This window comes from Felis catus, chromosome A1 (genome assembly GCF_018350175.1).
Source record: "Felis catus isolate Fca126 chromosome A1, F.catus_Fca126_mat1.0, whole genome shotgun sequence".
NCBI classification, from domain to species: Eukaryota; Metazoa; Chordata; class Mammalia; order Carnivora; family Felidae; genus Felis; species Felis catus.
In genome coordinates, this window is record NC_058368.1 from 172,521,467 (window position 1) to 172,536,339 (window position 14,873).

Sequence of the window (14,873 nt, forward strand, 5' to 3'; positions counted from 1 at the left end):
AAAGAGAGAGAGAAATCTATACAGTAGCTATTATTTCTGGATGTGAGATATTAAGGATGATTTTTATTTTCTTCTGATTGCCTTTCCCCCCTTATTTTTCTATAATGAACATATATTACTTTAATACTCGGAAAAATGTTACTTCAAAAATTAAATATTTCTACCTATTATGCTAAGAGCACATGCATTACCAGACATCTGATTTGAAGCTAAAATGGAATCCATTAAGATAGTAAGGCATAGGGGATATGAGGACACGTTTATTATTTCAATTACTCAATAATAATGCTCCAAATGATTTCACTGCCAAGAGCACTGTTCAAGATGTGTGTGTGTGTGTGTGTGTGTGTGTGTGTGTGTGTTGTGGGGCACTACATAATTATCTATGCTAATTAGTATATATTTAACAAATGATGGACAATTAACATGGAGCTTTGTTTCCTGCCACTAGATCTACCTCGGAGAAAAAGAAACAGAGAAAGAGAGAGATCCAGGAGACATTTTCAAGGAAAAATTTTTTTTTAATTCCTTTAAATATAATAGAAAATTCAGATACTTTCCTCTGGCCCTTTGTTCAGGCTACCCTTTCAGATGCCTCTTGTTTTTCCCTTTAAATCTTGTAAAAATTGTGAAAAATTATAAATATACTAACAATACGTAAACATTTGAGTGCTCAAAAAAATGTACTATAAACCCCATGCTCCCATCACCCAGCTTCAATAATTATCAACATTTGTGGGGCCTTTCTTTCTACTTGCTTATCTTGCACTAGTAGGAAACAATAATACTTATGAACAGGAAAACTCTGTAGAAAAAATTTTAAAGATTAAGCAAACAAGAGATGGGTTTTTTAAAACCTCACTGCACAGAGCTGCACTAAACTTTGAAGGAGTCCCCAAATAGCTTCTGAGGCCTACTGGTGCAGTCACCACCTTTCCCATCCAATGTGCCCCCTTCTTTTCCAACAGCTAAATAGCTATGCATTATTACGCTTGGAAAATGGAAGAACTAAAATAAAGAATGCACTAAGCTCAGAACTGAAACTGTAAGACAGAATTGGGGGAAGTAGGGAACATTCACCCAGGGAAAGTGTGGCCAAGAAGACAGCCTGCGGATGAGCCAGCAGCAGGCTGGGCAGGCCACTCGCATTTACAGAGGTCACCAAGCAGGGCTAGTGGAGCACTACCAAACTGTCGCCTGGTTGTACCTACCCAAACTGTTGTCGCTGCTCGTGGGCCAGGACGCAATTCTATCCCTCAGCTTCTTCTTTTTACAGGAGTTGTCTGACTTCTCAGAAAGACCTACTTCCTCCTTCCTAATTTCTCGAACGAGCTGCATGCGGCACCTTGTAAAATCCTGAAAGGAAATCTTCCCATGTTCATCTGCGCCCAACTGGTTCATGATCTCAGCCACAGACTCTTCCATATTCAGTTGGCGGCAGACCATCAATAAGTCATTTCTACAGGAGGGTTGGACAGAAGAAAACTCGTTAGGAGAGACATTTGAACTGGAGAACGTGGTCAATGGGGGTGGGGGAGGGGTGGAAAGAGCATTTCTTGAACATATCCACACACAGGAAACCTATTTCCAACTTCCTCATTGCTTCTAGAAAAGTGGTAAGTGTGCAAAAAGATCTGTTTCATCTGGGTGATTCTAGACAAGAACTCTATTTAATTATTTGGAAGAGTGTGGTGCCTGGGTAGCTCAGTTGTTAAGCATCTGACTTCAGCTCAGGTCATGATCTCACAGTTCATGAGTTCAGCCCCACATCAGGTGAGCACAACCCCTGCTTTGGGTAAAAACACAAGCCCTGCTTCAGGTGAGCCCTGTTTCTCTCTCTCTCTCTCTCTCTCTCTCTCTCTCTCTCTCTCTCTCTCTCCCTGCCTCTCTCTCTCTCTCTCTCTCTGCCCTTCACTCACTTGTGTTCACTTGCTCTCTCTCTCTCCTCAAAAAAACCCAAAAAATTATTTGGAAGAGTAGAGCAACTTAGAATCTTTTGGTTCTCTTTTTCCTCCTGTCTCCAGGCCTCTTCCTCCCTGTCTTTCTTTTGAAATTGATGGAGTACCTGTAGAGTGCAGCCCTGTAATCTCACTACAGGATAAAGTTTCAGAACATAGAAAAGACATTGTTTCTCCCTTTGGCAGAGTTTAAAATCTAGTCCAGTTGTAAAAGAACAACAAAGATTTTAACAAGCTTGTTCTGAACCAATCAGCAAACTTCAGCACTTCTTTCAAAGACTATTTAATCTCAACTCGCATGACTCACTGCTGGCCTACCTCTGGTTTTTCTTAATCTTCTTTGAGTATTTTCCATCTTCTCACCAGCAACTAGCCCTAAGACTTAGAGCAGGAGTCAAAATCCCACACATCTTCCAGGACTAGGACTTTATGTAAATGTGAGAAGTGGATGGATCTAAGACAGGAGGGGCTGGTCGAGTCTGGGGCTGGACTAGAGAAGGATACCCAGCCTGTATGTTCTCAAATTTAAAAATCAAAAATAAAACTAATTAAAAAGGAACAATAAGAACAACAACATGATGCTGGCCAAGAGCACTTATCTAGAGGACATCATTTGACCCCTGACACATAAGTCTTGTTCTTTTCTATCTGCATTCCTTGGGGAAACATATTGTTCATATTGCTCCAACTAGAAGTCTCAATGAAGGTCAAAGGATTACAGAATTTAAGAGCTGGAAGAGACATAAGAAACTCGTCCATGGTCACAAACAAAGCTAACTTGTGCTCCTGTCTCAACACACCACCAAAGTTCAATTATTTTGAGGACATGGCCAATTTGATGTTTGCTGATATCTGAAACCTAACCATGCAAAGTAAGACCAATTGCTGTCTTCCAGCCACCCTTCACCACTGCTGCTCCTGGTCAGTACTACTGCAGTTTCCCCACCTTCCCGACGCTCACGGAATGATAGATAATTTTAATTTCTTCTCCTTCACTCCATCTTACCCTCAATTTCCCCCTCCCTGGTTCCCAGTGTCCAGTTTATTGTCAAATTTCTGTTGCTCCTGTCCTTGGAATGCTTTTATATTTACTCTTAATTGGGGTTTTCTGCTATATTACACTAGTTTCTCTAGCCAATCACCCTGCTCCCATATGTCATTCCATCTTCATGTTTTAGAAATATTTTTACACATAGCTACATGTTTTATTTTATCTTGTGTGTATGTGTGTGTACATATGTGTATTATGTATATGCCTATGTACATTTAATTGTATCTATTTGGGGGCGCCTGGGTGGCGCAGTTGGTTAAGCGTCCGACTTCAGCCAGGTCACGATCTTGCGGTCCGTGAGTTCGAGCCCCGCATCAGGCTCTGGGCTGATGGCTCAGAGCCTGGAGCCTGTTTCCGATTCTGTGTCTCCCTCTCTCTCTGCCCCTCCCCCGTTCATGCTCTGTCTCTCTCTGTCCCAAAAATAAATAAACGTTGGAAAAAAAAATTAATTGTATCTATTTGGAGGGTAGATGGATGGGTAGATGAATAAATAAACATACACATAAAAGTAGGAATGGCAGATTAAATTATTAGTCTTAATTTTTCATTCCCCTGGAGTAGTGCTATACATCCATACCCTTGCCTTGACCTCAGGGCTAAGGACACTCATGGTAGGTATGTCTTTCCTTTTCCCTTAACTTTAGGCTTGACATCAAACTTGCTTTGGTTCCCTGAGATGTTAGCATATATGTATTTATGCAGTTGGGCTTGTCCCCGGCCACTTTTCCCTTCATTGTGAGAAGAACAAACCACAGTAGCCATTAACCCTCTAATTTGGGCCTCACTTCAGCCAACCTGTAGACCCGTAGCCTAAAAAGAGCCACTTCAGCGGACCCCAAGATGTATGATCAAGGATAAGTTCTTGTTTCTGCCAGTGAGATTTTGTGATTCCTCCCCAGCAATAACTAACACTGGAACAGTGTTTTGTTTTGTTTTAGTGCATTCATACGCTTATCTTTTTTTCCCTTCCCTGAATACAACCTAATACTCAGCTGGATTCATCCAAGACTTCAGGATGTTAGGATCGCTAAAGCAGTAATCCAAATAGAAGGCAAGGGTCAATGTTCTAATATAAAAATGTTATATTCTAATATAGAAATTTCTTTTTTATATTTTCAGATAATAGTCTTAACAGTTAGGCTTGGTAGGAAATAAAGAGGTTTTCTAAATTCCAGAAGTTCACGTAAAAAGATGTCACTAACATTTTCTGAATGGTAGGAAAATGGTGTCTTCACTCTTATGTTTGCCTATCTGTATTTTGTAACTTTCTATAACATACTCCACCACTTTCATAAATTCCTATGTCATTTTTCAGGTTTTAAAAATGAGAATAATAGGGGCACCTGGGTGGCTCAGTCGGTTAAGAGTCAACTTCAGCTCAGGTCACCATCCCACGGTTCGTGGGTTAGAGCCCTGTGTTGGGCTCTGTGCTGACAGCTCAGGGCCTGGAGCCTGCTTCAGATTCTGTGTCTCCCTGTCTCTCGGCCCCTCCCCCACTCACACTCTGTCTCTCTCTCTCTCAAAAATAAATAAACATTAAAAAAACCTGAGAATAATAAAAGCACCTATCTCAGAGCAGTTTTCTGAGAATAAATGACACAATGCATGTAAAGCACTTAACAGTTCCTGGCACATATTAAGTACTCAATAAATAGTATCCATTAATGATTACGTTATAACTATTGATCGCACATCTTTCACAATGCCCCAGTTTCATGATTAAGTCTTTAGTAATTAAGCACAAACTGCTCAGGGGAAAACAAGTGCTAACTGACTACCTCACTAAGTGGAGACATCTGTCTGCAGAGGATGCCTTTCCTCTGCCTGTGGCACACTTATGGGCGCACCCTGGTGAGAAACCCAACTCTGTCCAGACTTGTGAAGCTCCAGTCTACAAAAAGTGGCTTAAATAAAGAATTTGTGTTCTAGAAAAGCCACCTCTGAAGAGAGTGCGTAATGATACACTTTTATTTTAAAACTGGGCCGCTGAGAGGCTCATCTAAAAGATCAAAAACAAAATACATTGCCCTCAACTAAATATAGTCAAATTGTAATCTTTAAATAGAAATACGAGTTTCTTTCTTTTTTTAAAATTTTTTAAAATGTTTTTATTTATTTTTGACACAGAGAGAAGACAGAGCGTGAATAGGGGAGGGGCAGAGAGAGAGGGAGACACAGAATCTGAAGCAGGCTCCAGGCTCTGAGCTGTCAGCACAGAGCCCAATGTGGGGCTCGAACTCACAGACTGCAAGATCATGCCCTGAGCCGAAGTCGGAGGCTCAACCGACTGAGCCACCCAGGTGCCCCAGAAGTATGAGTTTCTAAAAACTAAATGAAAGCTAAATTCTTTCAGCTAGTTCTTCAGAACTAGCAATAACAGCCGACATGCCTGCAGAGGCAGTGCTATTATCCCCATTTCACAGGTAAGGATGTGAAGGCTGAAAGAGGCACAGCACTATTATGTGGCAGAGCCAAGAACCTAAATCTGGAATCAGTCTGATTCCAACGCTCTTACCCTTTCCCTTCTATCATCCACCATCTTGAATGTCAGCAATACCTAAATTTTGGCAGGTGAACACAAGTGAGGACAGCTTGACTCAATATCATTAATTAATAATACTTTTATATTAAACCAGAAAGACTATATATACCTATACATTATTACCTACTATGTTAAATATGGATGGAATAATAAATTACTTTTTGTTATTAACATGATGAGAAAACTAAGTTACACGAGAAGAAAAAAAACTCCCAAAGCTCTCCTTTACATACCAGGAGCTAAGCCTACAGAACTTGGATCACAGAGTTTTACCATGAGCCATTGTGCTAGGTTGTTTAAAATGGCTCTCGGTGAATTATACTCTCCTGTGACTGTGCGCCTCTACAATGTGCCTTGACTATCCCTCCCTTCAACAGGCAGAGGCGATTTCCCTGCCCTTGAATCTGCGTTGGCTTTGTGACTTACTTGGACCAATGGCATGTGCCAGAAAGAATATTTCAAGATTGCTGAATACAGGCCTTAGGAAGCCTTGTAGCTTCCACTGTCAGCACAAGTCCGTCCAATCCAGGCAATCCTGTAGCCCACTCAGGCCCACAGGTGAGCTCTTCCTTCTGACAGCAGTTAGCCCCTGCACCATTCACTCAGGGCCTATACACAGTTGCATGACAACTTTTGGATGCAATTTTGGAAACTTGCATTTCTCTCCCTCTCTTGTTATTATTTTCACATGCTCGAGTCTAACCTTCCCAATGTGACCACAAGGTCCTGGACGCCAGTGTGGGCCATGCATCAATCTCCCTTAAGATCTGTGCCGCACCTAGGACATTGCCCTATGCATGGCAGAGCTCCATGACATTTGTTTTGATGGACTGATTTATAAAATTCTCAGAAGTTAAAAATGATCACTCTTTGGAAGGGAGTTCCCAATTTATTTGATATTTCCCCACATATACCTCTCCTGGTATTTTCTCACATAAGGCAGCACACGGATGCTCAGTAAGTATGAATGACCAATGGGCACCATAAAAACAACAGCCCTGTAGCCTTAGTGACAGAGCAGCATGACAGTTTCTTTGCTCTAGGCCAGGAACATCTCTCAGAGGAAGAGATACTAAACAGCAGTTGTCCCAGACCAAGATCATTTAGTGAAGTACTATCTCAGTAGCAGCAACATCTCACAGAAGACACTTGCATTCAATCCAAAACTCAACCAAAATTTTGTACATTATTTCAGAAAATACATTCATTCATTATAGAAAATGTAGACAAGCAAAAAGAAGAAAATATGAATTACATGCAGTCACTCTACCCAGCAATAACCACAGTGAACATTTTGGTTAATTTCACAAAATTTTGGTGAACATTTCTACCTCTAAAGTTCTTCTAAATAAATAAATGTCCTCTAAACCCGTTTTTTACTTTCATCATTTCTACAAGGTTTTTCATATTTATTCATATTCATGTATGCATATCTTATCTTCAGAAGATGTTACCATGAGCAAGAAAGGATTCCAGTTCATAAAAGAGGAACTGGCAAGTCAGATAATATTTAGTTCTGTAGAGAACACCAGTCACCAGGCAGCAAAATTAAAATATGACTGAAGACCGATGACTCTAGCTCAAAACTGCATGTTTTTGCAATGTACAGCTATTACTTTATATATAAAAGCCTCTTTGTCTCTTGACTATTCTTCTTCCTTTAACTTATAAAGAAATTGAGTAGGAAGTGGAAATTCAATGAAGCTATTTATCATTCAGGGAAATTCACAGCCTAACATCAGGAATAGCTAATGGAAAAGATGGGCTTACATCTACAGAGGCTCAGAGGCAGAGAAAAACATTATTCTTCCCCACAATGATACTAAATCCCAAATCCAGTTGGAATGAAGGCTGAGCAAAAGCAATCATTACTTTGAGTAAGAGGTAGATGCCTCTATTCATAATTCTCAGCAGACACCTTTGTAGGTAGGCCAGAAGGAGTTGCTTATGAAAGAACTCAAAAAAAGTCTGAAAGTTCACTTTGCCCCTAACTGTTCAATTGGAGTCACACAAAAAAATGTAATTTACAAGACTCTAATTTCAGTTCTATAAATATTCAAAGTGTGAAAAATCATAAATAAGACATAAAAAAAGCCAGGCTCTGGGCTACTGTTGGTAATTTCTGGGGATAGCTGTTGGATGGAATGAATACATCTGCCTTTCATCATTGCTCCCAAGTGAAATAATTAAAGTGATGAACAAAACAAATAGGGAAATAAGGAAACAAACCCATAGTTAAGATAAAAAGAGAAGAGCTTATCAAAGATAAGGGATTTCAACAAATTCCAGCAACATGTAAGAGAGATGGGAGCAGCTAGCCAGGATGATGAATGGTAATATTTAGAGCTGTGTACAGCGGGGTGGCCTTACCTTTCATAGCATGGAATACAGAGATATTGTTCACGTTGATATATCAGGATACAAGGTATAAGTACTTATGGAAAAAATGATCAGGAGAACTAAAAGCACAATTGGGTAGAAAGAAACTACCCTAGGGAGTGGTGTGGGCGTGGGGAGGGAGGGAGGGCAGAAGACTTGCATTTTGTCACAAGCTCTTCTGTACCATTTTATTTTGTTTTTTTTTTTTACCACGTGCATGAAGTGCTTTGATAAGTCATGTTTTCAAATTTTAAAAAACCAAATAAGTCATTAATTTAATTTGAGATATGAGAGACAAAAGATTAGTATTTAAATATAAAATGAATTCCTACAACGCAATAAGAAAAAGATAACAACCCCACTGAAAAATGGGCAGAAAATTAACATAAAAGAAAACCTGAATGGTCAAAAAAGATGTGCAAAGATTCTCAACCTCACTACACACAAGGAAAATGCAAATTAAAGCAAACAATGGGGGCTAGAGTGCCTGAGTGGCTCAGTTGGTTGAGCGTCATGATCCCAAGTCATGATCCCAGGGTCATGGGATCAACCCCCGTGTTGGGCTCCACACTAAGTATGGAGCTTGCTCAGGATTCTCTCTCTCTCTCTCTCTCTCTCTCTCTCTCTCTCTCTCTCTGTCCCTCTCTCCTGCTCATTCTCTTAAACAAACAAACAAACAAACAAATAAATAAATAAATATTAAAAAATGGGATACCATTTCAACACCAAGGATTGGCAAAAATGATTGTCTGACAATAACAAGTGTTGACAAGGAAGCAGAAACTTTCATGTGTCGTAGGTGGAAGAAGGATTGGTACCACATCTTTAGAAAGGATGTATGCAACATTTATAATGGTAGGGTTAAACACACATTTGGTGTTGTGGTGTTAAACACACCAGAAATTTGACTTTTAGTTAGATATGCTAAAGAAACTTATGCATAGATATAAGGAAAGAAACACAACATTTCACAATATGTGAGCATGTCATATCAGAATGTGACAGCAAAGATTTGGAAAGAACTTAATAATAATATTATTGGTCATACTGATAAGAATAGCTAATGTGCATTGGATGATTATTGTGTTTCAAGGCCTGACTAGTGCTTTACATATATTAATTACTGTAATCCTCAAACCTCCTATGAGATTGATACTCTTACTAGCTCCATTTAATAACTGAGGAGTTCAAAGAACAGAAGTGTGCAGGAACTAGTCCGGATGCCTGCCAACAGAGAATGAATATATAAATTGAGGTTTTGTCAGGTAACAGAATACTACAGAATGAAGTTTTTGAAAGAAATATAGGTACTGTATATGATCATAAATAAATCTCAAAAACAGTGATGAGTAAAAACCTCAAATTGAAGAATAATATGAATAGTAGGATAGCACTTATTTAAAGTTTAAAAATATGCAAAACAACACTATAAATTATATATGGGTTTACACACAAGCAAGTCATTAAAAAAAAGCCAGGAAGCATAAATATCAACTGTAAAGTGGGGAGGGAGGGAGGAGAATAGGATTGGGGAAGGGTATAAAGGGGATTTAACATGGATTTGTAATATATTAAAAAATCATAGGCAGATATGGTACAATGTTAACATCTTTTCAATCTGGGTAATGGGTCCATGCATGTTCCTTGCATACTCTGTAATGGTCAGTATTTTAAATATTTCTTAATTTAAAAACTCTAACATATAAAAGCTAATGCAAACAAAACAAATTTGGTCTGAGGCCATGGTTAAAGGGTTAAACAGTTACTATGTCATTCGTATCAGTAAGCACTTACAGGGCATGTTTCCTGGAATTGATCAAATTAAATGATCCAAAATGTCATTTTGGAACTTTTGTTCACTGTTACTGACTACAGAGCATATGATTATGTTCCTGGCACGATTTTCTAAGAGTGAAATTACTTGTTGTTAAATGGTGGTATCTCTCAATACAGTTTTCCAAACATCCGTTGAGAAACATCTACCAATTTACAGCCCCACCAGCAGTGTCTGAGCTGCCCATACTTCAGCTAAGTTTCTGGGGAGCATAGTCTCATTCCGATCTCTAAGGCCTTGCTTCTCTTCTCTGCAAAGGTATCCATACCACAGAACCCCAGAGACACTTTTCTCAGCACTGACTGCTGCCGTCTTGAAACTCCTCCCTTCAGCCTGGGTAACAGCCCTGTCTTCCAGTTCCCTCCCACCTCGATTTAACTGCTCCTTCAGAATTCTGGTTCCATATATGCATATTACCCAAGGTTTTCTCCACTGCTGTCCTGTCTATTTTGACACCTTACAGGCTCTCTGTGGGTGACCTAATCTAAATGTGTGGCCTTATCTATCACTGGGCACACTGACTCCCGAATCTCCACCTCCACTTTAGTAGCAATCCGTTTTCTATTGGGGAGCTACACTTCGGTGCCATGTATTTATCCTGAACTCAAAATCCTGAATAAATTCATCATCTTCTACCCCTCCCCAGGTTTATTTCTCCTGTCTACATAAATTACATCACCCAGTCACCCAAGCCAGAAATCTAGAAGGTGTCTAAGATGTTTCATTCTCATTTATCCTCATGTGCAAGCAGTCACCAAGACGAGAGATTCTGTAGTCTAAACAGTGCTCACATGCATCCCATCCTGGTCATGCTTGCCACTCAACCATTTTCCGTCTGGTTTACCACAGTAGTACAATGACTGCATCTCCTCCTCTCCAACGGGCAGCCAATGAATTACTCTTCCCTGCTTAAAATCCTTTATTTGTTCCTCCCAAGACTGTTAGCTCCACACCCATGCTTCTCACTTCCTAACCAAGGCCCATCAGAATATGGCCCAGCCTCTCTAGCCCCATCCTTCTGCCCAAGTAGGCAACCTGCATTCTAGCTCCACTGGATTGCTTTTAGTTTCTAGAAGAGGCAGTTGTTTTACATGCCCATGCTTTGCACGTTTGTCCCTCTGCTTAGAGCATCCTTTCCTTTTCCTTTCTCCAAACTCCAACCCGTGCTTCATAATCCACTTGAACAGCATCTCCTTCAGAATCTTCCCTAAGTCTCTCAGGTACTGATGGCCCTTATCTTGTGTCACTTGTGCTCACTTTGATCACATACTCTACTCTACAGTAATTATTTATTTTCTCTTTCTTCTACCGGACCAGAGGTTGGCAACTAAGGCCTGCAGCCGAATCCAGACCATTGCCTGTTTTTGTAAATCAAGTTTATTGGAATGTAGTTATACCCATTTGTCTAGATATTGCCTATGGCTACTCTCTCACTACAACAGAATTGAATAGTTACAACAGAGACTATATGGCTCATAAAACCAAAAATAATTTCCAGAAAAAGTAATTTCCAGAAAAAGTTTGTGAACTCCCCTACTAGATTATAAATTTGTAGAGGATAGGGCTCATTCTTTGTTCATCTTCCAATCCCTAACACCTGGAATATAATAAGTGCTAAATAAATAAATAAGTAGATAAATAAAATGTTAAATTTTAAGTAAAAAGAAGCTTCAATCCCATTTCTCCTTTGCTTCTTGTAAATCTCAATTTGCAATCACAAATCAAAACAAAATAAGTTGATATCATTAGATTTAAAAGTATCTTCTTGTATATATGCTGGCTCCATATCCCTTAAGCCTTTCTATGCTAGTAGCACTCAACTCTGGCAGCATGCATAATTACCTGGAGTGATTAAAACATATTGATACTCGTGCCCCATGACAAACTAAATCAGGATGGGGCAGGTTTGGGCAGCATCAGTATTTGCTAAAAGGCTTCCTAAGTGATTCAGAGTAGAACTTTGGTTCTATACCAATAGTACTAAGGAATGAGGGCTTTAAGGCAACCCAGAAATCTTAGTAATCGAAATCAACCAAACATACTAGGTTGTGATAATTCATGTACTTGCAGGATGAAGGGAAATAGATATTTTCAAAAGATTATCTATGGAAGTGGAACAAAAAGTATTCTGCTAGAATTTAAGCTCCATGAGGATGGAGAATTTTATCTGTTTTGTTCACTGTTGTATTCCCAATATCGAGAACATTACCTGGGATATAACAGGTTATCATAAATAAATGATGAGTGTATGAATGATTTTTTCATTTCACTTTTTATCAACCAGAAGCCCCTAGTTGGAAATATTCCACTTAATTGAAATTATATATATATTACATATATTTTATACATATATTACATATTTTATATGTATTATATATAATATGCATATGTATATATACAACATATATACATATATGTATATGTATATATACAATATATAATATGTATATGTACATATAATATGTATTACATATAATATTACATATATTGCATACATATAAATTGCATATATATATATATATATACACACACACACATATGAAGGCAAATTGGCAAATACAGTCTCCAGTTATTCAACAGACAACTTTCTTTAGAGTCACAATCACATTCTATAATTTTTTAAAGTTTATTTATTCAAATAATCTCTATACCCAATGTGGGGCTTGAACTCACAACCCTGATGATCAACAGCCACACATTCTTCCAACTGAGCTAGCCAGGTGCCCCAATGTTCTACAATTTAAAATGGTGCTTTGGGGAAGGCAAAGACAAACTGCTATGGATAAATGTATCCCAGCTCCTTTTAAAAATTCAATCCTTATTTTTTAAAAAAGGTCAGTAATACAAGCAATCCAATTAAAAAATGGGCAGAGGACCTGAATAGACATTTTTTCAAAGAAGACATACAGATGGCCAACAGATATGGGAAATGATGCTCAACATCACTAATCATTAGGGAAATGGAAGTGCAAATTAAAACCACAATGACATATGACCTTATACCTGTCAGAACGACTAGAATCAAAAAGACAAGAAATAACAAGTGTTGGTGAGGATGTGGAGAAAAAGGAACGCTTGTACACTGTTAGTGGGAATGCAAATTGGGGGAGCCACTGTGGAAAACAGTATGGAGGTTCCTCAAACAATTAAAAATAGAAATATCAGGGGCATCCAGGGGTGCCTGGGTGGCTCACTTGGTTGAACGGCCAACTTCAGCTCAGCTCATGATCTCGTGGTCTATGGGTTCGAGCCTCGCATCGGGCTCTGCGCTGGCAGCTCAGAGCCTGGAGTGTGTTTCTGATTCTGTGTGTGTCTCTCTCTCTACCCCTCCCCTGGTTGCTCTGTTTCTCTGTCTCTCTCTCCCTCTCTCTCAAATAATAAACATTAAAAAAGAAAGAAAGAAAGAAAGAAAGAAAGAAAGAAAGAAAGAAAGAAAGAAAGAAAGAAAGAAAGAAAGAAAGAAAGAAAGAAAGAAATATCAGGGGCATCTGTCTGGCTCAGTTGGAAGAGAATATGACTCTCGATCTTGGGGTTGTAAGTTTGAGCCTCATGTTGGGTGTAGCAATTACTTAAAAATAAAATCTTAAATTAATTAATTAATTAATTAATTAATAAAATAGGAATAGAAATACCATATGATCCAGTAATTCCATTACTGGGTATTTACACAATGAAAACAAAAACACTAATCTGAAAAGATATATGTACCCCTATGTTTCCTGCAGCATTACTTACAATAGCCAAATTATGGAAGCAACCCAAGTATCCACTGATAGATGAATGGATAAAAAGATGATGTTGTCACAAATGGCAGGATTCCTTCTTTCGCATGGCTGAACGGTATTCCATTATAGATGTATATACCACATGCATATGGCTATTACTTGGCCATAAGAAGGAATGAGATCTTGCTATTTGCAACAACATGGATGGACCTAAAATATATAATGCTAAGTGAAATAGACAAAGAAAGACAAATACCATATGATTTCACTCATAAGTGGAATTTAAGAAATAAAACAAATGAACAAACTAAGGGAAAAAAGACAAACAGACAAAAACAGACTTAAATACAGAGAACATACTGGTGATTTCCAGAGGGGAGGTGGGAGGGGAATGGGTGAAATAGGTGAAGAGGATCAAGAGTACATTTATTGTGATAACACTGAGTAACGTACAGAATTGTTGAATCACTATATTTTACACCTGAAACTAATATAACACTGTATGTTAATTACATTTCAATTAAAAATATTTTGGGGGAGCGCCTGGGTGGCTCAGTCAGTTGAGCATCTGACTCTTGATTTTGGCTCAGGTCATGATCCCATGGTTGTGGGATCGAGCCCCGTGTTGGGCTCCACACTGAGCGTGGAGCCTGCTTGAAGTTCTCTCTATCTCCCTCTGCCCCTCTCCCCCATTCATGCAATCTCTCTCTTTCTCTCTCTTTAAAATAAAAAAATTTTAATTAAAAAATATGGTTTTAATTAAAAATTTTGGAAAGGTCAGCTGTAGTTCGCAAACACATGGAATGAGATTATGAAAAGCCATGAAAGAAAGAGAAATGCCATAACAAACAAAACACCATACGACACGCATCCTAAGAAATTAACTGAAATCATCTTGGACCTCCCACTATGGTCTTAAAGCCAAGTCAGCAAAAGTAATAAACATCTGAGACTGGCTCAAAGTTTAACATATTCACTCTCTCTCCCTCTCCTTGTCTGTCTGCCTGTCTCTCTCTCTCATAAAAACATACAGCTAGAAATGATAAAGCTGTTGACCTAATTTTTATTATATCTGAAAAATGCTTTTGGTTGAGGTTACCAAATTGAAAATAAATATGGAAAAACAGGAAAGACAACATAAAAGTTGAGATTGAAAGAAGAAACAACACTTTATTATCTAATTTATATTACAGAGATCATTTTTTATAAATTCCACACCCAGTGGAACATTGAGATAAAACTTTTTGTAAAACCAGAATCTCCAACTACTGACCTTCTCAATATTGTCTATGCTGAAACCTGTTTTAACTCTTGTGAATTAATACTTATGGTCTTGCATTGTGCTGTTCAATAGGGTAGTCACTACACACAGGTGGCTGTTTAA

At 38.6% G+C, this 14,873-nt stretch overlaps 1 protein-coding gene across 3 annotated transcripts in view; it reads right to left on the reverse strand.

Annotated features, from left to right (window-relative positions):
- Positions 1–14,873, reverse strand: part of MCC (MCC regulator of WNT signaling pathway) — a 431,948-nt gene that overhangs the window by 343,914 nt on the left and 73,161 nt on the right. For all 3 annotated transcript variants that reach the window (XM_045034744.1, XM_019838097.3, XM_045034751.1), the window contains exon 2: positions 1,212–1,459. In XM_045034744.1, the coding sequence (XP_044890679.1) occupies positions 1,212–1,459 (248 nt within the window). The remainder of the gene's footprint in view (positions 1–1,211; positions 1,460–14,873) is intronic.